Source organism: Pseudophryne corroboree, chromosome 6 (genome assembly GCF_028390025.1).
Source record: "Pseudophryne corroboree isolate aPseCor3 chromosome 6, aPseCor3.hap2, whole genome shotgun sequence".
Taxonomy (NCBI): Eukaryota; Metazoa; Chordata; class Amphibia; order Anura; family Myobatrachidae; genus Pseudophryne; species Pseudophryne corroboree.
The window spans coordinates 324422091-324449328 of record NC_086449.1 but is presented as its reverse complement, the minus strand read 5'-3'; the positions used below and the strand labels follow the sequence as shown (position 1 = coordinate 324449328).

The following is a 27238-nucleotide window of genomic DNA, read 5'->3' as shown; positions in this document are numbered from 1 at the left end:
GCTTTTACACTGCTGGGGATACATAGCACTGATAACTGATTATGCAGTGTGCTTATATACAGTATCTTATACGCTGTCTGCATAGTTTGACACATTAAACAATTTTTTTCCCAAAAACCATTTAGAAATGGACGTTTTTTCTTTATAAGTGAATTAGGTGAAGAACATCGATTTAATGTTATCCAAAATGATTTTAGTAAAAAAGAAAATTATATTTTGACTGTCTTACCTTTTAAAAGCCATAAGTGTGGCAGGTAAGCTTTAAACCAGGTAAGCACATTTTCCCCTACGAGACAGCAGTTGCCAGGTCCCTAAAAAATCTATGTGAAAGTTTATGTGATAGAGTAGGACTTGCGGTGAAATGGAGTCCCGTGGAGTGGGCCACAAGCTTACATGCATTGTACAATTCATAAACCAAAACCCCATTGTTTATTCAGATGTATAATAAAGCATTAAGGCGAATGAAGCTGCCAAGGAGAGTGCAGGGTTCTCTGTATATGTATATTTGAGTGCAGTGATCACAGCCCACCACACCCCATCCTAGGGATGGGGAGTACGTAAGTGCACCCCTCTCCTGGGAATGGCGAGCGCAATGGATCCTCGAGAGTGTGTGTGTTTAACCAGAGGTAAAGTATGGGGGACAGCACGCCATTCAAAGGTAAAAAAGTTTCTATAATCCATCAAAACGTTAAAATCCATAGTATAGGCCAGAACATTTAGGCATATCAAAAAAGTTTAACAAACTGCAGTCATCAAAAACAGGGTACAGTATAATCACCCATCCCATAAAGTGCTTCAGTGTGTGTGTGTGTGTGTGTGTGTGTGTGTGTGTGTGTGTGTATATATATATATATATATATATATATATATATATATATAGACCAGCACCACTCCCTTGTTACATTGGTAATTGCGTCCCGTTGCCATCTAATCCATCAAGAGATAAATCGTAAAATCCATAGTATAGGCCAGAACATTTAGGCATATCAAAAAAGTTTAACAAACTGCAGTCATCAAAAACAGGGTACAGTATAATCACCCATCCCGTGAAGTGCTTCAGTGTGTGTGTGTGTGTATATATATATATATATATATATATATATATATATATATAGACCAGCACCACTCCCTTGTTACATTGGTAATTGCGTCCCGTTGCCATCTAATCCATCAAGAGATAAATCGTATACAGTTCGCAATAGCGGCACTCAGCGACGACATCTACCATGGAATTAAAACACCATCACTGTGGATTATTTCAACATTTCAGAATCATTTATTTAGACCCTTTCATCCGTATACAAAGTTACCAAATGACACCAACAATTCTTAAAGCCCTCTCCCACCAAAGGTGAACGCCCCACTCCCTGCCCTTAGACAGGTGGGGAGAATTAGACACATGTGTGAAACAATCCTGCACCACATAATAAGCAGGTATATAGATCCAATAGGAGCAAACTACAATGCATATATCACCATTTAGTAATAAAACATATTTCCATATGCACATCTCATTTTCATTATACAACTGTAATCTGCAATGCAACAAGACTTCCAAAATTCTATAAACTATTGATATCCATCCTTATATGTAAAAAATGCTCTACATATATACCCTGTGACAGACCCATTATATATGTGTTTGTTAACTGTCATATCGTTATTTATCACATAAGGCAGTTAAATATGTGCATTGCAAAATACAGAAAAAATACAATCATCTTAATTTCACTTCACAGAGCAGATACTAAAATACAATAACAAATGGCCTAGATACAAAGTTTCAATTCACGTCACTATTCAAGTCAGGAACGATACACGTTATAGAGAGGCTTACAAAAAACAGGCAAAGCTGAGCTGCTCATTTAACCCTTTGGAGACATTGTGTCTAGCTTATGAATCCAAAAGGATTCTCTCTGTAATAATTTACGTGCCCTATCTATCCCCCCCCCCCCCCCCTTTCCCCAAATAGATTCTGGGATGTGGTCGATTATTAATGCTGATATATTTATCAGCATTAACATATCCTGTGCGACCAGATTAGATAAAGCACTTGCTGGCCTGGTCGCATCTGAGGTGACCATGCCAGGCGAGTGGTTAAACTGTCTCATGGAATAAACTCTTGTGAGCAATCATAATTGTGATGTTCTTCTTTAAAAGATGTTGTCTCGGATTTCTTAGAATAGTGATGTTCTATGACTATGCATAAATTAATGCAACTTGCAGTGAATAAATATTGACGGTGTTCAGGGGTAAGTTTTTGACTTAAAGCCGCTCAGTGTCACATAAGGCTGGTTTGCTGTTATACTTTTTTGAAGTAAACTTTTTAACTATTCCAGTCTCTGTAGCTGTGCAATCGGTTATAACAAAAGAAAAACACAAATGCAGCATGAAAGTTGGTCACAAACTGAAGGACTAGATCCACTGCATATATTTATTCTCTATAGAGATCCCATTAGAACCTGTAACTTGTTGTAAAATGTTATTGCATATGAGACACATTTGTTGTTAAAAGGGATATACGATAATGCTAATAAATGAATGTATTGTAGTTTAGGCCAGACCTGATCGCTGTTGTGCGAAATCGCACAGTGGGCAATTATTGAACGACTGCACATGCGTACGGATTGTAATGCACAGGCGCGAGGCCAAACGGCAAAAAAATCCTACGTCTTTTTTGATCACTAGGCGAACACAGGCTGATTGTTGGAAAGTGGATGTTTGAGGGGTGATAACTGGCCGTTTTCTGGGAGTGTCAGGAAAAACGCAGGCGTTCCCAAACGTTTTCAGGGAGGTGGTGTGAAGTCAGCTCTGGCCCGATCAGCCTGTTTCTTTCGCACTGTAGGAGTAGGTCCTGGGCTACGCACAGACTGGAAAAACATTAGATGGTGAGTGAGTTGCGAATGGATTCGCAGCTGGCTGGCATTTGTAAAACTTTTCACACAGCGTATGCAGACTTGCATGGGGTGGTTTTTCACTCTCTCTCGGCGGCAATTATCTGATCGCAAACTTCTGCATATTCGCAGAGGTACGATCAGGTCTGAATTACGCCGATATCTGATATAATAATAACCTATTGAGGGCAATTAAATTAGCTACAAAATTGCATAGAAATGTTGCAGGTTTTGTCCCCATGTGATGTGTAGGTAATTATCTACAAAAATATGGTAAGTGATGGTTGAGCGTAATTGCCAATTTCTCTAACGTCCTAGTGGATGCTGGGGACTCCGTCAGGACCATGGGGAATAGCGGCTCCGCAGGAGACAGGGCACAAAAAGTAAGCTTTTAGGATCACATGGTGTGTACTGGCCCCTCCCCCTATGACCCCCCTCCAAGCCTCAGTTAGGTTTTTGTGCCCGTCCGAGCAGGGTGCAATCTAGGTGGCTCTCATAAAGAGCTGCTTAGAAAAAGTTTTTTAGGTTTCTTATTTTCAGTGAGTCCTGCTGGCAACAGGCTCACTGCTACGAGGGACTTAGGGGAGAGAAGTGAACTCACCTGCGTGCAGGATGGATTTGCTTCTTAGGCTACTAGACACCATTAGCTCCAGAGGGATCGAACACAGGCCCAGCCATGGAGTCCGGTCCCGGAGCCGTGCCGCCGACCTCCCTTGCAGATGCCGAAGTTGAAGAGGTCCAGAGGTCCGGAAACAGGCGGCAGAAGACTTTCAGTCTTCATAAGGTAGCGCACAGCACTGCAGCTGTGCGCCATTGTTGTCGGCACACTTCACACCAGCGGTTACTGAGGGTGCAGGGCGCTGGGGGGGGGAGCCCTGGGCAGCAATGTATAATACCTTTTTCTATGGCTAAAATACATCACATATAGCCCTTGAGGCTATATGGATGTATTTAACCCCTGCCATATATCGCAAACTCCGGGAGAAGAGCCCGCCGTTTTAGGGGGCGGGGCCTATTCTCCTCAGCACACAGCGCCATTTTCCTGCTCAGCTCCGCTGTGAGGAAGGCTCCCAGGACTCTCCCCTGCACTGCACTACAGAAACAGGGTAAAACAGAGAAGGGGGGCATATTTTGGCGATATTTTTATATATTAAGCGCATATAACAGAAACAACACCTTTTAGGGTTGTTTATATACATTTTTATAGCGCTTTGGTGTGTGCTGGCAAACTCTCCCTCTGTCTCCCCAAAGGGCTAGTGGGGTCCTGTCTTCGATAAGAGCATTCCCTGTGTGTCTGCTGTGTGTCGGTACGTGTGTGTCGACATGTATGAGGATGATGTTGGTGTGGAGGCGGAGCAATTGCCGGTAATGGTGATTTCACCCCCTAGGGAGTCGACACCGGAATGGATGGCTTTAATTATGGAATTACGTGATAATGTTAGCACGCTGCAAAAGTCAGTTGACGACATGAGACGGCCGGAAAACCAGTTAGTACCTGTCCAGGCGTCTCAGGCACCGTCAGGGGCTGTAAAACGTCCCTTACCTCAGTCAGTCGACACAGGTACCGACACAGATGAATCTAGTGTCGACGGTGAAGAAAGAAACGTATTTTCCAATAGGGCCACACGTTATATGATCACGGCAATGAAGGAGGCTTTGCATATCTCTGATACTGCAGGTACCTCAAAGGGGGGTATTATGTGGGGTGTGAAAAAACTACCTGTAGCTTTTCCAGAATCAGAGGAATTGAATGACGTGTGTGATGAAGCGTGGGTTAACCCCGATAGAAAACTGCTAATTTCAAAGAAGTTATTGGCATTATACCCTTTCCCACCAGAGGTTAGGGCGCGCTGGGAAACACCCCCTAGGGTGGATAAGGCGCTCACACGCTTATCAAAACAAGTGGCGTTACCGTCTCCTGATACGGCCGCCCTCAAGGATCCAGCTGATAGGAGGCTGGAAACTACCCTGAAGAGTATATACACACATACTGGTGTTATACTGCGACCAGCAATAGCCTCAGCCTGGATGTGCAGTGCTGGGGTGGTGTGGTCGGATTCCCTGACTGAAAATATTGATACCCTGGATAGGGACAGTATTTTATTGACTATAGAGCAATTAAAGGATGCTTTTCTTTATATGCGAGATGCTCAGAGGGATATTTGCACTCTGGCATCGAGAGTAAGTGCGATGTCCATATCTGCCAGAAGAAGTTTATGGACGCGACAGTGGTCAGGTGATGCGGATTCCAAACGGCATATGGAAGTATTGCCGTATAAAGGAGAGGAATTATTTGGGGTCGGTCTATCGGATCTGCTGGCCACGGCAACAGCCGGAAAATCCACTTTTTTACCTCAGGTCACCTCCCAACAGAAAAAGACACCGTCTTTTCAGCCGCAGTCCTTTCGTTCCTATAAGAACAAGCGGGCAAAAGGACAGTCATATTTGCCCAGAGGCAAAGGAAGGGGTAAGAGGGTGCAGCAAGCAACTACTTCCCACGAACAGAAGCCCTCCCCGGCTTCTACAAAGCCCTCAGCATGACGCTGGGGCTGTGCAAGCGGACTCAGGGGCGGGGGGGGGTCGACTAAAGATTTTCAGCACACAGTGGGCGCGCTCACAGGTGGACCCTTGGATCCTGCAGGTAGTATCTCAGGGTTACAAGTTGGAATTCGAAAAGTCTCCCCCTCGCCGGTTCCTAAAGTCTGCTTTACCAACGTCTCCCTCAGAAAGGGCGACGGTATTGGAAGCCATTCACAAGCTGTATTCTCAGCAGGTGATAGTCAAGGTACCCCTCCTACAACAGGGAAAGGGGTATTATTCCACACTATTTGTGGTACCGAAGCCGGACGGTTCGGTAAGACCTATTCTAAATCTGAAATCCTTGAACCTGTACATACAGAAATTCAAGTTCAAGATGGAGTCACTCAGAGCAGTGATAGCGAATCTGGAAGAAGGGGACTTCATGGTGTCCCTGGACATAAAAGATGCTTATCTGCATGTCCCAATTTACCCTTCACACCAAGGGTATCTCAGGTTCGTGATACAAAACTGTCATTATCAGTTTCAAACGCTGCCGTTTGGTTTGTCCACGGCACCTCGGGTCTTTACCAAGGTAATGGCCGAAATGATGGTTCTTCTACGAAGAAAAGGCGTATTAATTATCCCTTACTTGGACGATCTCCTGATAAGGGCAAGGTCCAGAGAACAGCTGGAAGTCGGAGTAGCACTAACCCAAGTAGTGCTTCAACAACACGGGTGGATTCTGAATCTTCCAAAATCTCAATTGACCCCGACGACACGTCTGCTGTTCCTGGGAATGATTCTGGACACTGTTCAGAAAAAGGTGTTTCTCCCGGAGGAGAAAGCAAGGGAGTTATCCGAACTTGTCAGGAACCTCCTAAAACCAGGAAATGTGTCAGTACATCAATGCACAAGAGTCCTGGGAAAGATGGTGGCTTCTTACGAAGCAATTCCATTCGGCAGATTCCACGCACGAATATTTCAGTGGGATCTGCTGGACAAATGGTCCGGATCGCATCTGCACATGCATCAGCGGATAACACTGTCACCAAGAACAAGGGTGTCTCTTCTGTGGTGGTTGCAGAGTGCCCATCTGTTAGAGGGCCGCAGATTCGGCATACAGGACTGGGTCCTGGTGACTACGGATGCCAGCCTACGAGGCTGGGGAGCAGTCACACAGGGAAGAAACTTCCAGGGCGTGTGGTCGAACCTGGAGACGTCTCTTCACATAAATATACTGGAGCTAATAGCGATTTACAATGCTCTAAGCCTGGCAAAACCGCTGCTTCAGGGTCAGCCGGTGTTGATCCAGTCGGACAACATCACGGCAGTCGCCCACGTAAACAGACAGGGCGGCACGAGAAGCAGAAGAGCAATGACAGAAGCTGCAAGGATTCTTCGCTGGGCGGAAAATCATGTCATAGCACTGTCAGCAGTGTTCATTCCGGGAGTGGACAACTGGGAAGCAGACTCCCTCAGCAGACACGACCTCCACCCGGGAGAGTGGGGACTTCATCCAGAAGTCTTCCACATGATTGTGAACCGTTGGGAAAAACCAAAGGTGGACATGATGGCGTCCCGCCTCAACAAGAAACTGGACAGATATTGCGCCAGGTCAAGAGACCCTCAGGCAATAGCTGTGGACGCTCTGGTAACACCGTGGGTGTACCAGTCCATGTATGTGTTTCCTCCTCTGCCTCTCATACCAAAGGTACTGAGAATTATACGGCTACGGGGAGTAAGAACAATACTCGTGGCTCCGGATTGGCCGAGAAGGACTTGGTACCCGGAACTTCAAGAGATGCTCACGGAAGAGCCGTGGCCTCTACCGTTAAGAAGGGATCTGCTTCAGCAGGGACCTTGTATGTTCCAAGACTTACCGCGACTGCGTTTGACGGCATGGCGGTTGAACGCCGGATTCTAAAAGAAAAGGGCATTCCAGAGGAAGTTATTCCTACCTTGATTAAAGCCAGGAAGGAAGTGACCGCACAACATTATCACCGCATTTGGAGAAAATATGTTGCGTGGTGTGAGGCCAAGAAGGCCCCAACGGAGGAATTTCAATTGGGTCGATTCCTACATTTCCTGCAGGCAGGATTGTCTATGGGCCTCAAATTGGGGTCTATTAAGGTTCAAATTTCGGCCTTATCGATTTTCTTCCAGAAAGAATTGGCTTCAGTGCCTGAAGTACAAACCTTTGTCAAAGGTGTACTACATATACAGCCCCCGATTGTGCCTCCAGTGGCACCGTGGGATCTCAACGTAGTTTTGGATTTTCTCAAATCCCATTGGTTTGAGCCGCTCAAATCGGTAGATTTGAAGTATCTTACATGGAAAGTAACCATGCTACTGGCCCTGGCTTCAGCCAGGAGAGTATCAGAGTTGGCGGCTTTATCGTACAAAAGCCCATATCTGATTTTCCATTCGGACAGGGCAGAACTGCGGACGCGTCCTCAGTTTCTGCCTAAGGTGGTTTCGGCTTTTCACTTGAACCAGCCTATTGTGGTGCCTGCGGCTACTAGCGACTTGGAGGACTCCAAGTTGCTGGACGTTGTCAGAGCATTGAAAATATATATTTCAAGGACGGCTGGAGTCAGAAAATCTGACTCGCTGTTTATCCTGTATGCACCCAACAAGATGGGTGCTCCTGCATCTAAGCAGACGATTGCTCGTTGGATCTGTAGCACAATCCAACTTGCACATTCTGTGGCAGGCCTGCCACAGCCTAAATCTGTAAATGCCCACTCCACAAGGAAGGTGGGCTCATCTTGGGCGGCTGCCCGAGGGGTCTCGGCATTACAACTTTGCCGAGCAGCTACGTGGTCAGGGGAGAACACGTTTGTAAAATTTTACAAATTTGATACTCTGGCTAAGGAGGACCTGGAGTTCTCTCATTCGGTGCTGCAGAGTCATCCGCACTCTCCCGCCCGTTTGGGAGCTTTGGTATAATCCCCATGGTCCTGACGGAGTCCCCAGCATCCACTAGGACGTTAGAGAAAATAAGAATTTACTTACCGATAATTCTATTTCTCATAGTCCGTAGTGGATGCTGGGCGCCCATCCCAAGTGCGGATTGTCTGCAATACTTGTACATAGTTATTGTTACAAAAATCGGGTTATTATTGTTGTGAGCCATCTTTTCAGAGGCTTCTTCGTTGTTATCATACTGTTAACTGGGTTCAAATCACAAGTTGTACGGTGTGATTGGTGTGGCTGGTATGAGTCTTACCCGGGATTCAAGATCCTTCCTTATTGTGTACGCTCGTCCGGGCACAGTACCTAACTGAGGCTTGGAGGGGGGTCATAGGGGGAGGGGCCAGTACACACCATGTGATCCTAAAAGCTTACTTTTTGTGCCCTGTCTCCTGCGGAGCCGCTATTCCCCATGGTCCTGACGGAGTCCCCAGTATCCACTTAGGACGTTAGAGAAATAAGAATTTACTTACCGATAATTCTATTTCTCATAGTCCGTAGTGGATGCTGGGGACTCCGAAAGGACCATGGGGGGGGGATAGCGGCTCCGCAGGAGACTGGGCACAAAAGTAAAAGCTTTAGGACTACCTGGTGTGCACTGGCTCCTCCCCCTATGACCCTCCTCCAAGCCTCAGTTAGGATACTGTGCCCGGACGAGCGTACACAATAAGGAAGGATTTTGAATCCCGGGTAAGACTCATACCAGCCACACCAATCACACCGTACAACTTGTGATCTGAACCCAGTTAACAGCATGATAACAGAGGAGCCTCTGAAAGATGGCTCACAACAATAATAACCCGATTTTTGTAACAATAACTATGTACAAGTATTGCAGACAATCCGCACTTGGGATGGGCGCCCAGCATCCACTACGGACTATGAGAAATAGAATTATCGGTAAGTAAATTCTTATTTTTTGTCCGGCTAATTTAATTGCTCCCATAGGTACCCATTACATCACTTATGTTATAATGAGGGGACAAAGCACTGTGTTCTGTAAGGGAGATTGATAGCCATTTGTACATTTATACTTCATATTTAAATTTGCATATATACTACATATGTACAGTATGTATCTGTAGATCAGAGGCATTTTTTACCCAATGTATATTTCTGCAGCGGGGTACACTGTGTTCCACAGGAAATACATCAGGGTGTAGAGTTGGATCTTGATCCAGAGGTACCAACAGGCTAAAGCTTTAACTGTTCCCAGGATGCATTGCATGGCCTCCTCTGTAACCCCGCCTCAGGACACTGGAGCTAGGTTTGTAAGTTGGTGCCTGCAGAGCAGGTCACTTAACAGGGGGGGGGGGGGTTGTGCTAGGCAGCCCTGAAAAAAACCTTTAGAAAGCTTCAAGGGCTGCAGCACTTTATATGTCATTGTGGCATACTGTGCTGCGGCTCCATCACCTCCCCAGCAGTGCTGCATACTCCCGCTGGCCGAGTTCCCGGGTACTTGCGGCGGAGGCACTCCGGTTCGCAGGCACACCACCACAGACTGTCTTCTGGATCGCGTGGCTGCTTCTTATGGAGGAGGTAAGAGGGTCCCCCAGACGGGACCCGTGGCTAAATCGCTATCCGGTCGCGGTCCCAGGAGACGGACCGCGCCGCTGGCGTGGACACTGTGTCAGTACAGGGACCCCACTATATCCACCAGGGCAGGGGGCACAGGTCGGATTGTGTAAAATCTGTTTTCATAAGGCTCCACAGTACCCGGTGGTGAGGACGAGCATAGGGGATAAGGCGCTTGACCTGTAGCCCCTCCCCCAGCCCCGGGTGCCATCTACTGCTGGTGTTCCCACCCTGGAGCTGCTTCTCACTCTCCCTCACTCCGTGACTGAGATTTTGGCGCCATATTCTCATGTAGCTGCGTCTGGTCTCCGGGACTGCAGGGCAAAGTCTCCTCTGTAAATCCGCCTGCCTCATCAGCGCTGTGATTTTACAGTCACTTACGTATTCTACATGTCATTCTAAAGACAGTGTTAGTTAAGAACAAGTGTATCTCTACCAGAATATTTAGTGCAAGTGTTCTGATATATACATCCAGTCTCTGACTGTGCATTGTTTTATTTATATATATATATATATATATATATATATATATATATATATATATATATATATTAGTACAGTGCAGTTTTATTGTGTGTCTAAAATAATTTCTGCATTGTCACTGTGACTGTGTGTGCCTGCTTCTGCTGTATGAAATTCACTTTCAGTGTATCACAGCTATAGCTATCACTGTATTCTGTACCCTGGGGGGCTAGGTGCGCCAGAGTCAAATATATAGTGCTGCGCAGTATATATTGTTAAGTGTATTTTACTGCGCTCTTCAGTCACCTCATAACGCATTTATTCTCTGTTTATGTTCTGTATTTACTGTCACATAAATAAGGCAGTGTTTTGCAGGTATTGTTATACAAGATAGGGGGAATAGGGGTTCTGTGCTCAAATAAGGGTGCCTGTCAAGTGACACTATTGCTGCTGTGAGGAACGAGGTATACTCCCAAAATACCTCAGTAGGTTACCAGTAGATATACTATAGGTAATCTATATACATGCAAAGGGTTGTGGCTCCTCTAGCGCAAAAGTGGTATTATAAAGGACAATTAACACTTATGGACATTCCAAAGTATTCCGGAAGAGAAAATTCACCTTATAAAGGGACCGGGGAGTGCCAACCATATGTAAACATGCCAGCCGGGACCTGAAGTTTACTATAACGTGCCTAATAGAGTAACCTTCAAGCGCCAACCATACGTAAATCAGCCAGCCGGAAGCGGAAGTGCGTCACAGCGAAGCCGGAAGTGAAGTCCGGGATGTGTCATCCGGCCAGATTAGGTTAAATAACAAGCCAGGGAGGACGATAGGATACTCCATTGATCCTGAGGAAGCCCCAGCCAGGGGTGAAACGCGTTGATACAGGAGTTGACTTGTCTGCCGGCAGACACCTCATCTTTGAAAAACTAAGGTACTTTCTATCATTTACTTCAAAGAACAGCACATATTTGGACTTTGAACCATTGAAATCACACATCTATTGGGTTTACTTCCACGGTTTGAAGAAAGAGCTTGAGGAAAGTAAAATGCCCCCAACAGATACACTAAGGGGTAAGAAGTAAAGCGCCACTAAAGCGTATTCTTAACCCAGAGGAGACTTGCAACCATCACTAAAATTTGCAAGAACTGTTAAACATCATCTTTAATTTCACTTTCAACTTCACATATTCCTTCTATATTATATGTTGTCTAAATGTTTATATACCGGTATTAGGTTTATCAGTTATAGCGTACATAAGACCCCATGTTCATTTTAAACCATTGATTACCATGTGTATATTATCTATGAACTTTTTCTAAAAATAAGTGTTAATTGTCCTTTATAATACCACTTTTGCGCTAGAGGATCCACAACCCTTTGCATGCTTTGCAGGTATTGTATTTGTCTGGCTATATTGTACTGTTACGCTCTACGGCTACATTACTATAATGTCTCCCACAAGGGGCGGGAAACCCGCGGGCGCTCCTGCATCATGCATTTCTTTACTCCAAGGATTTACCTGAGGGGAAAGTTTTAACTGAAGGTTTGTGTACTGGGTGCCATACATCCCAGTCAGCCCGCAGCCCCTGTAGCCAATCAGGTGCCACCTTGGGAAGCGTTCTCAAGTATGCTGAATACGCTTGTGACACGTCTTACGCCCCCTTTGGGACCTCCTGTGCCATTGTAACCACATATTGTCCCTGTAGTTAATCCACCCTGGGCGGACACTCTGTCTACCCAGATACAACCATTAAATCAATCTTCGTTAGACAAAAGTCTATCCCACGTCCTTCTGGAGTCGAGGGGTCATCTAAGCGGGCCGCTTCCTCTTCACAATCCACTAATAGTTCAGATAATTCTGATGAGGATGGGGAATATACTGATCCGTCTGACACTGATACAGTTGCTTCTGACGAGGAACCTCCAACTCAGGTTGATGTTCCTGACCAAGTGGAGGCTATTAAGCGGATTCTACAAATTGATGATGAGGTAGATCCCAATACTGCGTCTAAGAAACCTGATAAGTTCAAACGTCAGAAGGTTGCTAAAGTAGTCTTACCACATTCTGACCATTTAATAGACATACGTCAGGATTCCTGGTCTTCTCCAGGAAAGAAATTCTCCCTGTCTAAGAAGATGCTAGCTCTTTATCCTACCCCTGCGGAGTTAAGTAACAAGTGGGAAAATCCACCGCCGGTGGACTCGCATGTCACCCGTCTTGTGGGGTCATCTACTCTGCCTGTCACCACTGTCACCTCACTGAAGGAACCGATGGATAAGCGTGTGGAGGGATGCCTGAAGTCTATTTACTCCCTTACCGGTGCTGTACATAGACCCACTATAGCAGCCTCCTGGGCCGCAAAAGGAATTGAAGCATGGGTTCAGGCATTAGAGAAAGAGCTACCTCAGGATATTTCTGACACTGCCAGACAATATCTGTCTCATATTACCACCGCCTCCCACTATATTCAGGAGGCGTCCTCTGAGGCAGGTGTAATGGCAGCCAAGGCGTCTACTACGTCTATACTGGCTCGCCGAATTCTGTGGTTGAGGTCCTGGAAGGTGGACCTGGATTCCAAAAAGACCTTAGAGGTGCTCCCCTTTAAGGGAGACATCCTATTTGGGGAAGATCTGAATAAGATTGTGACTGACTTGATGACTGCTAAGACTGCGTTTCTCCCAAATACTAATCCTTCTGCACCGAAGGCAAAGAGTGCAACTTTTCGTTCCTTTCGACCTCAGGGAAAGCAAAGGGTGAGGCGTACCCGAGACAGGCTCGTGCTTCCCAAACCTAAACAATCCTGTGCTGCCCGTCAGCCTGCTTCCAAACAAGACAAGGTGGTAAAAGGGGGTTGACGCTGAGAGTAAATAAATAGCTGATACTTATCTAGATACCGGGGTGTGTTGACCTTATAAGTTTTCTTCCTTCCCCTTTGTTTTCTTTATAGGTATCCTTCCAAAGAATTTCGGACAGTGCATGCAAATAAAAATTGGAATAACTGTAGGTTATATTCTAATTCCAATTTAAGATGTATTGTTCCTATATAGCTTTCTCATATGTTATTTATCTTAATGAATATACCTAGCTTACATATTAAGTGGTATGACAAAGCACATAAAGGTTTCTTTTCAGAATAATTTGGAGCCAAACGTCTCTCAATGGGGCATATTTCTGAGGCAAATGCGTACCTCAACTTACACAATAAAAATTGATAGACTTATCAAGGTATCTTTTTAAAATAACACCTGGGTCCAATCATAAATTAAATGGTATAAACAATGCACAAAAGATGGTTTTCACAGTGCATACCTAACTTACCTTTATATGAGGATATTGCACCTAACTAGTGTATCTTTTGAGTATAGAAAATCGTGCCAGTACTCACAGACGTTCTTATGTATTGCAGTCACATCAAGGTATCTTTGTCTTCCAAGAAGATAGAGGCTCTTATGTAAAAATGTAACAAATTTTAATAATAAATCTTATGAAAGAATTACAAAAAAGTGAAATAAAATATTGGCTGACGGAGGGCACCGCCCATATTGGGGGTTGGGAGGACCAACAATATTCAGCACATGAGGACCGGTACCTATAGGGCTAAATAGAAATAAAAAGTGGTCGTACCTTTCTTCCAAAAACGAGCGGTGTGATGTCCAACAGGCAATAGTCCTCACCAACGCGTTTCGAGTGTGCTAGTCTTTATCAAGGCCTATTTAGCCCTATAGGTACCGGTCCTCGTGCTGAATATTGTTGGTCCTCCCAACCCCCAATACGGGCGGTGCCCTCCGGCAGGACCAACAGTTGAGCAGGCGCCGTCCCTTCTGGATCCCCAATTGGGTACTACTGACTGCGGACGCCAGTCTGCGGGGTTGGGGCGCGGTGCTAGAGCAACACTCTCTCCAGGGTCGGTGGACCAAGGAGGAATCTCTCCTCCCAATAAACATTCTGGAATTGCGGACAGTGTTCAACGCTTTGACTCTTGCCCTGCCTCTGATACAGAACAGGCCTGTTCAAGTGCAATCAGACAACGCCACCACAGTGGCATACATAAATCATCAAGGCGGCACTCGAAGCCGCATGGCAATGATGGAAGTATCAAAAATCCTTCGTTGGGCGGAACACCATCTGTCAGCAATATCGGCAGTGTTCATTCCCGGAGTCCTCAACTGGGAAGCGGATTTCCTCAGTTGTCAGGACATACACGCCGGAGAGTGGAGTCTTCATCCGGAAGTCTTTCAACTTCTAGTGGACAAGTGGGGCCTACAAGATGTAGATCTGATGGCGTCTCGACACAATCACAAAGTTCCGGTCTACGGTTCAAGGACAAGAGATCCTCAAGCAGCATTCGTGGACGCACTGGCAATTCCATGGAACTTTCAGCTGCCATACGTGTTCTCCCCGTGTCATTCCTGCCCAGGGTACTACGAAAATTCGAGCAAGAAGGAGGAATACTACGTCTAGTCTCTCCAGTGTGGCCCAGACAGCATTGGTTCTCAGACCTGCAGGGTCTATCGATCGAGCGTCCTCTTCTACTTCCTCAACGCCCAAACCTCCTCGTTCAGGGCCCTTTTGTCTACCCGGACCTGGTCAGACTGGCTTTGACGGCGTGGCTCTTGAAGCTTCACTCCTGAGGGCCAAAGGATTCTCTGAGGCGGTTATCCAAACTATGCTGAAGGCCCACAAACCGGCTTCTGCACAGATTTATTACAGGGTTTGGAATTCTTACTTCACCTGGTGTGCTGCTAAGAATTACGATGCATAGAATTTCAGAACTTCCAGACTTTTGGCTTTTCTGCAACAAGGCCTAGACTTAGGCCTTCATCTGGCCTCCCACAAGGTTCATATTTCTGCCTTGTCGGTGTGGTTTCAGAGGAAGTTTGCATCTATTCCTGATGTTCATACTTTCACTCAAGGCGTTTTACGGATTCAGCCTCCCTATATCCCTCCTGTGGCTCCATGGGATCTGTCTGTTGTCTTGAATGCCCTACAAGAGTATCCATTTGAACATCTTGAGTCTGTTGACCTTAAATATCTTATGCTTAAGGTCGTGTTTCTGATGGCTATTGCCTCTGCTAGGAGGGTGCCTAACTTAAGCACTTTGTCCTGTCGTCCACCCTTTCTGATTTTTCACTGTGACCGAGCACTTCTTAGAACTCGCCCTGGTTATCTACAGTACCTAAGGTGGTGTCATCTTTCCATCTTTACCAAGAGATTGTGGATCTGGCTTTTATCTCTTTTGATTTGTCCTCCAAAGAGCAGCCTTTGTCCTCCAAAGAGCAGCCTTTGGATGTCGTACGGGCTCTCCGTATTTACGTGGAGAGGACTGCCTCTCAGGAGGTCCGATATCCTTTTAGTACTTTTTGGTTTTCACAAACGTGGCTGGCCTGTGAATAAGCAAACCTTGGCCAGATGGATTAGAATGATGATTGCACAAGCATATGCACAGGCTGGTCTTCCTGCTCCTGCTGCTATAAAAGCCCATTCTACTCTGCCTGTTGGACCTTATTGGGCGGCTCGTCTGCTGAACAATTGTGCAAGGCGGCTACGTGGTCCTCAATGAACACGTTCATTAGGTTCTATGCCTTTGATACTTCCGCCTCACAGGATGCTTCCTTTGGACGCCGGGTTCTTGTGCCGGCTACGGTGCGTCCCCTCCCATGAGGAACTACTTTAGGACATCCCCGATTCATTCCCTGTGGAACAGAGTGTACCCCGCTGCAGAGAAGAAGATTTATGGTAGACTTACCATGGTTAAATCTCTTTCTGCGAGATACATTGGTTTCCACAGGTTGCCCACCATGACGCACTACGCTTCTTTGGGTTTGTATGGCATTAGCCGCTGGTCCCTTCTCCTGTCGTGAGAATGTGGTTCTGCGTGACTAACATCTGCCTTCTCTTTTGCCTGTTACTGCATTGGACTAGTTAACGAAACTGAGCTCCAGTGTCCGGAGGCGGAGTTATAGAGGAGGTCATGAAATGCATCCTGGGAACAGTCAAAGCTTTAGCCTGTTGGTGCCTCTGGATCAAGATCCACTCTACACCCCGATGTATTCCCTGTGGAACCCAGTGTACCTCACAGAAAGAGATTTAACTATGGTAAGTCTACCATAAATCTCCTTATTGAGCTTGCTTCCAATTCCTTGTTGTCTCTTTTGTACTCCCTTCACAAGAAACGCTCCATGTATCGGTCTACTTCTCTTGTGTGTGTAGAGACTGCTGTATCATTTCTCCTCTCATATAGATGTTAGCTGCGTCCCAAGTCTCCAAAACATAGAGTGGTGCGTGCCTAGAATCTCCATCTTAATATATATTTCATTTTGCAGACCTGCGTGGTCCGTGCATGGGACTTACAAAAACCACTGCTGTTCTGCCCAGCTATGAATACAGCCATGTGGAATAATCCAATCACAGCAGAGCAGATTGAACGTCTTAGTACTTTCGGCTACATGGAGATTGCATGCATCGAAAAAACACTGGTGTGTGGAGATAAAGGTCAGTGGGCGGCTTAGACCACAATTCCTAGCATTCAGATTTTGATGTTTTTAAATAGGTGCACCGATTGCCTTATACACAGGGCTTGATTTTGAGTAGGACGCAAAGTGTCTGTAATGGCGGGAAGTCAGATTTACTATGCTAATCCATTATCTGTACAGCTTGAAGCAGGAAGTTTTTTTTGTCAACTCCTGCAACTGTTATTATTATTGGCACTTGCACCCCATTCTGGGTACAGGAGATCCGTCAGAAACAGGTGTTCCCTCGCTGTACGCCTCTGAATTGCACAGAACTCTAGCTACACTCTCACCACACTTTTCGATGACAGTGCCACAAGACATTACTGTCCACAAACGCCCATTTCACACAAGCAGAAATCCGCCTGACTCAGAACCGCCAAGAGATATACAAAGATGTGTAAATTCACTTTTGCGCGTGAGCAGTAAAGCTTGCTATTTGTGGGTGCATCCCACTCAGACCCAGTCTTTATGAGCTGGACCAATCTTAGCCACAAGAAAAATATAGTAGAATGAATATATGGTTGCCTCAGAGATAAATTTTCACAAAGGGCAAAACAACAGAATCAAACTCTAATATTGGCAAAAATATCAGAAATAATGCTAACAAATAAGACACCAGTGACTCAATTCAAACCTTTAGGCAGTCCCATATCCAATATAAATTCATAGTATAATACTGACATAAACATCTCCGGAGCCTGAAAATTAATAACAAAGGGGGTCATTCCGAGTTGATCGTAGCTGTGCTAAATTTAGCACAGCTACGATCTGGAACACAGACATGTGAGGGGACGCCCAGCACAGGGCTAGCCCGCCCCACATGTCAGTACCTGCCCCGTCGCTGAAGTACAAAAGCATCACACAGCTTTTGTACTTCAGGAGTAGCTCCCGGCCACCGCAGCTTATGCGTGCTGGCCGGGGAGCTACTCATCGCTGCCCAGCTCCCAGCGGCTGCGTGTGACGTCACGCAGCCGCTGGGCCCGTCACGCCTGCGTTGGCCGGACCGCGCCCACAAAACGGCGGCCAAACGACGCCATGCCGCCCTCTCCCACCCAGCCACTGCCTATCAATCAGGCAAAGGCAAGCCCTAGGCAATGACAGCCGTCGGTTGTCAGCCATGCACCGGCGCACTGCAGCACCGGAGCATGCGCAGTTCTGACCTGAACACTGCGCTGTGAAGAACTGCAGCGAGCGTTCAGGTCAGAATGACCCCCAAAATGCAGCATGCTTTGGTATGAGGAAATTCATTAAATTGAATTAAAGATCAGATGACACTGGATAGTTGGTCAATGGGTTGTTTATACCGAAGCAAATTCATGCACATAGTCACCCACTGATTACCTTTGAATGACATTTGCAGTCCATCTCAAAAAATACATGATATTAGTAGCTAGTAGAGTACTACTATATGGCAGCATACAGTGGTCTGTGATGATTGATAGTGTGTTAAACTGTAAAATTAAAGATAAAGGTATGAAACTACATTGCTATACAGAGGTGCTGATAATTACTAGGACATAAACGAGTGGTCCGAGGCGTATGCTTTTGATTATTAGTATTATTTTCCTTTATTTATATGGCGCCACATGGGATCCGCAGCACCCAATTACAGAGTAAATGTCAGGCTCCGGAGCCTTACCTCCGGCGGGTGCTCCCGCCTGGTTGGCGTGGCTGCGGCGGCAGGGAGCTGCTGGTCCTCCTGGACGGATGTGCGGCTGCCAAGGGCCGGGAGCCATAGGTCTGGAGAGCCGGGGATCGCTGCGGTAAGGTCCTCTAGTGGTGGCACAGTATAGTGTGTCAGAGACAGAAGCTGGCTAAAGCTGTGTGCTAACAGCTAAGTATGTCTCCTGTGCTGGGGGTAGCCATGTTGGAGACCAGAGTATTACCAATGAAGTTCCCAATCTGTGTTCAGCCAATCCTGCGTGTTCTCCCCTTACAAAAGGGCGCTGGCTCAAAGGGAGAGTGCCAGTGCTTCAAGTTACCTCCTTGTGAAAGGTTCTCCAGCTCTGTGCTCCCAAGTTACTTCTGGTTCCCTGGTTCTGGTTGCTCTCATCTATCGGTTACCTAAACGCTGATGCAATCCTGCTGTGTAAGTCCGTTGCCACTTGTGGATTCGCTCACGGGGTCCCAGGTCATAGAGGAGCTCCAGGGTCTAACGGCGGTTCCCGCAGACGTCTTCATTTCTTCAAAGTCCAAGTTCTTCAGCCTCGTCTTTCAATCACAAACCACAGTCATCATTTCTTCAAAGTCCAAGTACTTCAGCCTCATCTTTTAATCTTAAAAAACAGTCTTCAGTTCTTCTTTACCGGAGTTCTTCAGCTTCACTCTTCAAGTCATTTAACCATAGACTCTAATTCTTCCAGTTTCTTCTATTTCTCCAATATTCGTGTACAGCCTGATTATTCATTAAAACTACAGTTATCTTCCTACGAAGTCCTCCTTTTCTTTACGCTCTCCAGCAAACGTTAACACTTAGTTTGGCTTCCACTCCATGAGGAGGAATTACATTCAGCCACCTCGTTTACTCTCCTCACAGGTAGCTGTCCCTTCAGCCAAAACTCGGTTGTCGGAACCCCAACTTACGCCGAGAGTGACAGTAAACAAATAAGCAAAACATGACGACCGTGGCCATCATTCCGAGTTTATCGCACCAAGCAACTTTTTGCTGCTGGTGCGATCAACTAATCTCCGCCTATGGGGGAGTGTATTTCCACATAGCAGGGCTGCGAACGCATATGCAGCCCTGCATGTTTCCTGCAAAACAAGACTAGGGTAAGAGTCCCTTACCCTGTGCGATGGATCCAGCGATGAAGGTCCCAGTCATGACGTCAGACATCTGCCCTCCAAACGCCTCGCCACACCTGCGTTGGACTCGCCACGCCTGGAAAACAGTGAGTATCTGCCCCGGAACGCCTCCCGCCTTTCGATCACCGCTGCAATCACATTTGTCGCTGGCGGCGGCGTTGCCCGGCGACGGTCGGCGGCAGGCAATGAGGCGTGTGCGCAATGCGACCGCCGTGCATGCGCATTTTCGACCCATTCGCACCGCAGCAAAGAACTGCTGTGTGCGAACTGGTCGGAATGACCCATAGTGACTTAGAATTCAATACAATATAGGACAAGTACTGGGTATATAAACATCTGCGTCAGTAAACAGCACTGAAATTAGTATCAGGGTGGCAGAAAACGGAAGGACTTGGTGCCATCAAAGGGAGTTTGAAAAGAAGATAGGTTAAGTAAGAGACATAAAGGCACATGAGGGAAGAGGGCCCTGCTCGTGAGAGCTTACATTCTAAAGATTTGGAGCAGGCTTACATATAGCCAGCTTCCGGTCCTGACACCCGACACACGAAGCATATGTCTCGGACCACTGGGGTACTCACTTGGGCACCAGCGAGTCCCTACACCCCTCATTCAGGCAGTCCCCTGAGCCGGACCTTCACTCCACCCCGCCCTATTGTTATTAATTTTCAGGCCCTGGAGATGTTTATGTCAGTATTATACTGTGAATTTATATTGGATATGGGACTGCCTATATGTGTGAATTGAGTCGCTGGACTCTTATTTGTTAGTATTATTTCTGCAGCGGGGTACTTTTTTGTGTTCCACAGGGAATACATTGTGGTGTAGAGTTGGATCTTGATCCAGAGGCACCAACAGGCTAAAGCTTTGACTGTTCCCAGGATGCATTGCATGGCCTCCTCTATAACCCTGCCTCCGGACACTGGAGCTCAGTTTGTAAGTTGGTGCCTGCAGAGCAGGTCACTTAACAGGGGGGGCTGCGCTAGACAGCCCTGAAAAGAGCTTTTGTTAAGAAGATTATTAAAGGGCTGCAGCACTTTTATGCCCTAGTGACATACTGTGCTGCGGCTCCAACACACCCTCAGCAGCGCCGCATACTACCGAGTTCCCGGGTACTTGCGGTTGAGGCGCTCCGGTTTACAGGCACACACCGCTGGCGCTCTCCAGCATCGCGTGGCTGCTTCTTTGGGAGGAGGTAAGAGGGTCCCCCAGGTGGGACCTGCTGAAATCGTGTTCTGGTTGCGGTCCTAGGAGACAGGCCGCGACGCTGGCGTGGATACTGTGGCCGTACAGGGACCCCACTATATCCACATGGGCAGGAAGCACAGGTCAAATTTCACAAAAATCCTTTTAACAAAGGTACACCGTACCCGGTGGTGAGGACCAGCAAAGGGGATAAGGCGCTTGACCTGTAGCCCCTCCCCCAGCTCTGGGTGCCATCTACTGCTGTTGTTCCCGCCCTGGAGCTGCTTCTCACTTTCCCTCACTCCCTGACAGAGATTTGGGCGCCATCTTTACACAAGTAGCTGCGGCTGATCTCCGGGACTGCAGGGTTATGTCTCCTTTGTAAATCCGCCTGCCTCATCAGCGCTGTGCATTTACAGTCACTTAAGTATTCTACATGTCATTTTAGACAGTGTTAGTTAAGAACAAGTGTACTTCTACCAGAATATTTAGTACAAGTATTCTGAGATATGCATCCAGTATCTACTGTGCATTGTATGTATATGTATGTATGTATATATATATATATATATATATATATATATATATATATATATATATATATATATATATATATATACAATATAGTTTTGCTAGTCCAGTACAGTTTTATTGTTTGCCTGAAATAATTTCAGCATTGTACCTGTGACTAAGTGTGCCTGTAACTGCTGTGTGAATTTCATTCTCATGTATCATACTTATTGCTATCACTGTATTCTATTCCCTGGGAGTGGGGGTGGGGGGTAGCTGCGTCAGGGTCTCATATATAGTGCTACACAGTATATACTGCTTTGTGTGTTTTACTGTGTATTTCAGTCACCTCTACTGTTATGCTCTATGGCTACATTCCCTATAATGTCTACCACACAGAGCAGGAAATCCACGGACGCTTCTGCATCATGCAGTCCTTGCACCAAGGATTTACCTGAGGGGGAAGTTTTAACTGATGGTTCGTGTACTGGGTGCCATACATCTCCCAGTCAGCCCGCAGCCCCTGTAGCCAATCAAGAACCACCTTGGGTAGCGTTCTCAAGTATGCTTAATACGCTTGTGACACGTCTTGCGCCCCCTGTATGTCCTCCTGTGCCATTGCAGCTACATATTGTCCCTGTAGTTAATCTGCCCTGGGTGGACACTCTGTCTACCCAGATACAAGAATTAAATCAATCTTTGGTGAGACACGTCTACCCCACGTCCCTCTGGGGTCAAGGGGTCATCTAAGTGGGCCGCTTCCTCCTCACAATCCACTAATATTTCAGATAATTCTTCTGATGAGGATGGGGAATATACTGATCCGTCAGACACTGATACAGTTGCTTCTGACAAGGAACCTACAACTCAGGTTGATGTTCCTGACGTAGTGGAGGCTATTAAGCTGATTCTACAAATTGATGATGAGGTAGATTCCACTACTGCGTCTAAAAAACCTGATAAGTTCAAATGTCAGAAGGTTACTAAAGTAGTCTTACCACATTCTGGCCATTTAATTGACATACGTCAGGATTCCTGGTCTTCTCCAGGAAAGAAATTCTCCCTGTCTAAAAAGATGCTAGCTCGCTATCCTATCCCTGCAGAGTTGAGTAACAAGTGGGAAAATCCATCGCCGGTGGACTCTCATGTCTCCCGTCTTGTGGTGTCATCTACTCTGCCTTTCACCACTGTCACCTCACTGGTGGAACCGACGGATAAGCGTTTGAAGGGATGCCTGAAGTCTATTTACTCCCATACCGGTGCTGTACATAGACCCACTATAGCAGTCTCCTGGGCTGCAAAAGGAATTGAAGCATGAGTTCAGACGTTAGAGGAAGAGCTACCTCAGGATATTTTTGACACTGCCAGACAATATCTGTCTCATATTACTACCGCCTCCCACTATATTCAAGAGGCGTCCTCTGAGGCAGGTGTAATGGCAGCCAAGGCGTCTACTACGTCTATACTGGCTCGCCGAATTCTGTGGTTGAGATCCTGGAAGGTGGGCCTGGACTCCAAAAGTGCCTTGCAGGTGCTCCCTTTTAAGGGAGACATCTATTTGGGGAGGATCTGAACAAGATTGTGACTGATTTGGCGGCTGCTAAGACTGCGCTTCTCCCAAGTACTAATCCTTCTGCACCGAAGGCTAAAAGTACAACTTTTCGTTCCTTTCGACCTCCAGGGAAAGCAAAGGGTTAGGCGTACCCGAGACAGGCCCGTGCTTCCAAAACCACTAAGCCCAAACCTAAACAATCCTGTGCTGCCAATCAGCCTGCTTCCAAACAAGACAAGCCTGCTGCATGACTGGCCGGGCCTACCCCTGGGGGAACCCAGGGTGGGAGGCCGACTTCTGCAATACGCCCAGGTCTGGTTAAGGACCACTTCAGACGCCTGGGTGCGGGAAGTTGTCTCTCACGGGTACACTGTCTCTTTCAAGAGACGTCCCCCTCGCCAGTTCTGCATGATGGTTATTCCTTCGGATCCGTTGAAATCGCAAGCTCTACACCTGGTTGTGCGAATCCTCCTGGACACAGGAGTGGTAGTGCCGGTACCTCTGTCCCAGAGAGGCAGGGGATATTATTCGACCATGTTTCTAGTCCCGAAACCCAATGGGTCCTTCCAGCCTATACTCATCCTCAAATCATTGAACAAATTTGTGAGTGTCCAAATTACGTATGGAAATTGCACACTATTGTACTGGCCATGGAATCCGAAGACTATATGGTATCCCTGGACATATAGGATGCTTACCTGCATATACCTATTGCCATATCGCATCAGCAATATCTGCGGTTTGTTATTGGCAACCTAAATGATCAATTCCAGGCTCTGCCATTTGTACTGGCCACGGCCCCTCAGATCTTCACCAAGGTCATGGCCGTGATTACCGCCTTTCTCTGCCGTCAACGAATCAGGATCCTGCCGTATTTGGACGACTTGCTGATCCTGGAGAACTCCCAAGATGTTCTCCTCCGTCATCTGGAACTGACGGTCCAATTCCTACAAGCCCACGGGTGGCTCATCAACTGGAAAAAGTCCTTGCTGGTACCGGAGCATGGTGCACCTGGGAGCACTGCTGGACACACACAGCAAAAGACTGTTTCTGTCTCCAGAGAAAGTTCTAAAACTTCAGGACAGGATCAGATACTTCCTTTTTCGCCCAAGAATGTCAATACACTCGGCGATGCAAGTAGGCCTCATGGTGTCGGCTTTTGACATGGTAGAGTACGCTCAATTTCATTCCCACCCTCTGCAGCGGTTAATCCTTGCCAAGTGGGACAGCCTGCCCCATCGGATCAGGTCTCAAATGATCTCCTTGACTCCGGAGGTTCGTCTGTCACTTAGCTCGTGGCTACAGGACCAACGGTTGAGCAGGGGCCATCCCTTCTGGATCTCCAGCTGGTTCTTACTGACACCGAAAGCCAGCCTGCGGGGTTGGGGCGCGGTGTTAGAGAAACACTCTCTCTCCAGGGTCGGTGGACCAAGGAGGAATCTCTCCTACCGATAAACATTCTAGCATTGCGGGCATTGTTCGATGCTTTGATGCTTGCCCTGCTTCTGATACAGAACCGGCCTGTTCAAGTACAATCAGACAATGCCACCACAGTGGCATACATAAATCATCACGGCGGCACTCGAAGCCTTATGGTAATGACGGAAGTATCAAAAATCCTTCGTTGGGCGGAACACCATCTGCCAGCAAATAGGGCGGTGTTCATTCCCGGAGTCATCAACTGGGAAGCGGATTTCCTCAGTCATCATGACGTACATGCCGGAGAGTGGAGTCTTCATCCGGAAGTCTTTCAATTCCTAGTGGACAAGTGAGGCCTACTAGATGTAGACCTGATGGCGTCTCTACACAATCACAAGGTTCCCGGTCTTCGGATCAAGGGCAAGGGATTCTCAAGCAGCATTTGTGGACACACTAGCAATTCCATGGAACTTTCGGCTGCCATACGTGTTCCCTCCAGTGACCCTCCTGCCCAGGGTACTACAGAAGTTCAAGCAAGAAGGAGAAATACTACTTCTAGTCTCTCCAGAGTGGCACAGATGAAATTGGTTCTCAGACCTGCAGGGTCTATCGATCGAGCGTCCTCTTCTACTTCCTCAACGCCTAGACCACCTTGTTCAGGGCCCTTGTGTCTACCCGGACCTGGCCAGACTGGCTTTGACGGCGTGGCTCTTGAAGCTTGACTTCTGAGGGCCAAAGGATTCTCCGAGGCGGTTATCCAAACTATGTTGAAGGCCCACAAACTGGCTTCTGCACAGATTTATTACAGGGTTTGGAATTATTACTTCACCTGGTGTGCTGCTAACACTTTCAGAACTTCCAGACTTTTGGCTTTTCTGCAACAAGGCCTAGACTCAGGTCCTCGTCTGGCCTCCCTCAAGGTTCATATTTCTGTCTTGTCGGTGTGGTTTCAGAGGAAGTTTGCGCCTATTCTTGACGTTCATACTTTCACTAAAGGTGTTTTTACGGATTCAGCTTCCCTATGTCCCTCCTGTGGCTCCATGGGATGTGTCTGTTGTCTGGAATGCCCTCCAAGAATATCCATTTGAACCTCTTGAGTCTGTGGACCTTAAATATCTTATGCTTAAGGTCGTGTTTCTGCTGGCTATTGCCTCTGCTAGGAGGGTGTCGGACTTAGGAGCTTTGTCCTGTCGTCCGTCCTTTCTGATTTTTCACCGTGACCGGGCAGTTCTTCGAACTTGCCCTGGTTATTTGCCTAAGGTGGTGTCATCTTTCCATCTTAACCAAGAGATCGTGGTTCCGGCTTTTATCTCTTTTGGTTTGCCCTCCAAAGAGCGGTCTTTAGATGGGGTACGGGCTCTCCGTATTTACGTGGAGAGGACTGCCTCTCTCAGGAGGTCCGATACCCTTTTTGTACTTTTTGGTTTTCACAAACGTGGCTGGCCTGCGAATAAGCAAACCTTGGCCAGATGGATTAGAATAGTGATTGCACAAGCTTATGCACAGGCTGGTCTTCCAGCTCCTGCTGCTATCAAAGCCCATTCTACTCGGTCTATTGGACCTTCTTGGGCGGCCCGCCAAGGCACGTCCGCTGAACAATTGTGCAAGGCGGCTACGTGGTCCTCAGTGAACACGTTCATTAGGTTTTATGCCTTTGATCTTCCGCCTCCCAGGATGCTTCCTTTGGACGCCGAGTTCTTGTACCCGCTACAGTGCATCCCCTCCCATGAGGAACTGCTTTAGGATATCCCCGATGTATTCCCTGTGGAACACAGTGTACCCCGCTGCAGAAAAGGAGATTTATGGTAGACTTACCATGGTTAAATCTCTTTCTGCAAGGTGCACTTAACTTCTTTTGGTTTGTATGGCATTAGCCGCTTGTCCCTTCTACTGTCGTGAGAATGTGTTTCTATGTGACTAACATCTGCCTTCTCTTTTACCTGCTACTGCATTGGACTGGTTAATGAAACTAAGCTCCAGTGTCCGGAGGCGGTGTTATAGAGGAGGCATGAATGTATTGGGGGTATACCGCACTGGAAAATAGTGATGTATCTAGTAGATATTGTTGGACCAAAATATTAAATACAAGGAGAAAACCAATGTTTTCTAATTTGATCTTGAGTTTGGTGGTGCACCCTGAGTCAGTGGTAAAACATGCGAGAAAAGGGAGAGAAGAAGACTCTTTTGTGGGTGCACTCTTGTATGTTTGGAAGTCTCAGAAGAAACAATAGGTAGAAATTAAATATAAATTTTTAAATATAAATTTTATTAACAACAATTAGTAAAATAGTAGTAAAGTAAGCTGTCAAAAATCAAGGTGGGGGTTAGGGGGGGGGGGGGGGGGAGGGGGTTTTTGGGAAAGAAGGAAACACAGAACAAAATTTAATTACAGTGTAAATACTGAATATTGGTTCTGAGCTGCCTGGGTGCGAAAATAACAGCTGGAGGCCTGAAAAGATGAGGCAATTTTATTCTCTTGTGAGTGATAATGAGGAGACAGATAGGATGGGTAAAGATAGAATAAGCAAGATGAATCTGCTGTCAGTGTTAGACGCTGAGCAAAACCGTCCAGGAATTTCTACTAAACTGAGTATTCCTCAAGAGTCTCCCACTCGAGTACTGACCCAGCCCTACACTGCTTAGCTTCCAAGATCGGAAGGATTCGGGCGTTACCAGTGTGGTATGATAGTAGAAGACATATTTGATATCGAGGGCTCGAGAATCACTGATGAGAGTTCACGAAAATGGAGAAGAAAAAGAATAAGTTAGAGAGGAAAATAGGGGATCTGCTGCCACCGTTAGACCGGGATAATTACCTGAATCAGT

The 27238-nt window shown here is 46.7% G+C and overlaps 1 protein-coding gene and 1 pseudogene across 11 annotated transcripts in view; one reads left to right on the top strand and one right to left on the bottom strand.

Annotated features, from left to right (window-relative positions):
- Positions 1-27238, top strand: part of PPCDC (phosphopantothenoylcysteine decarboxylase) — a 146190-nt gene that overhangs the window by 22663 nt on the left and 96289 nt on the right. For 10 of the 11 annotated variants that reach the window (XM_063926325.1, XM_063926324.1, XM_063926321.1 and 7 more), the window contains one exon: positions 16756-16924. The exons of the other annotated variant lie outside the window; for it this stretch is intronic. In XM_063926325.1, coding sequence (XP_063782395.1) covers positions 16756-16924 — 169 coding nt within the window. The remainder of the gene's footprint in view (positions 1-16755; positions 16925-27238) is intronic. 11 annotated transcript variants of the gene reach the window in all.
- On the bottom strand, positions 26988-27106 carry LOC134937227 (5S ribosomal RNA; annotated as a pseudogene).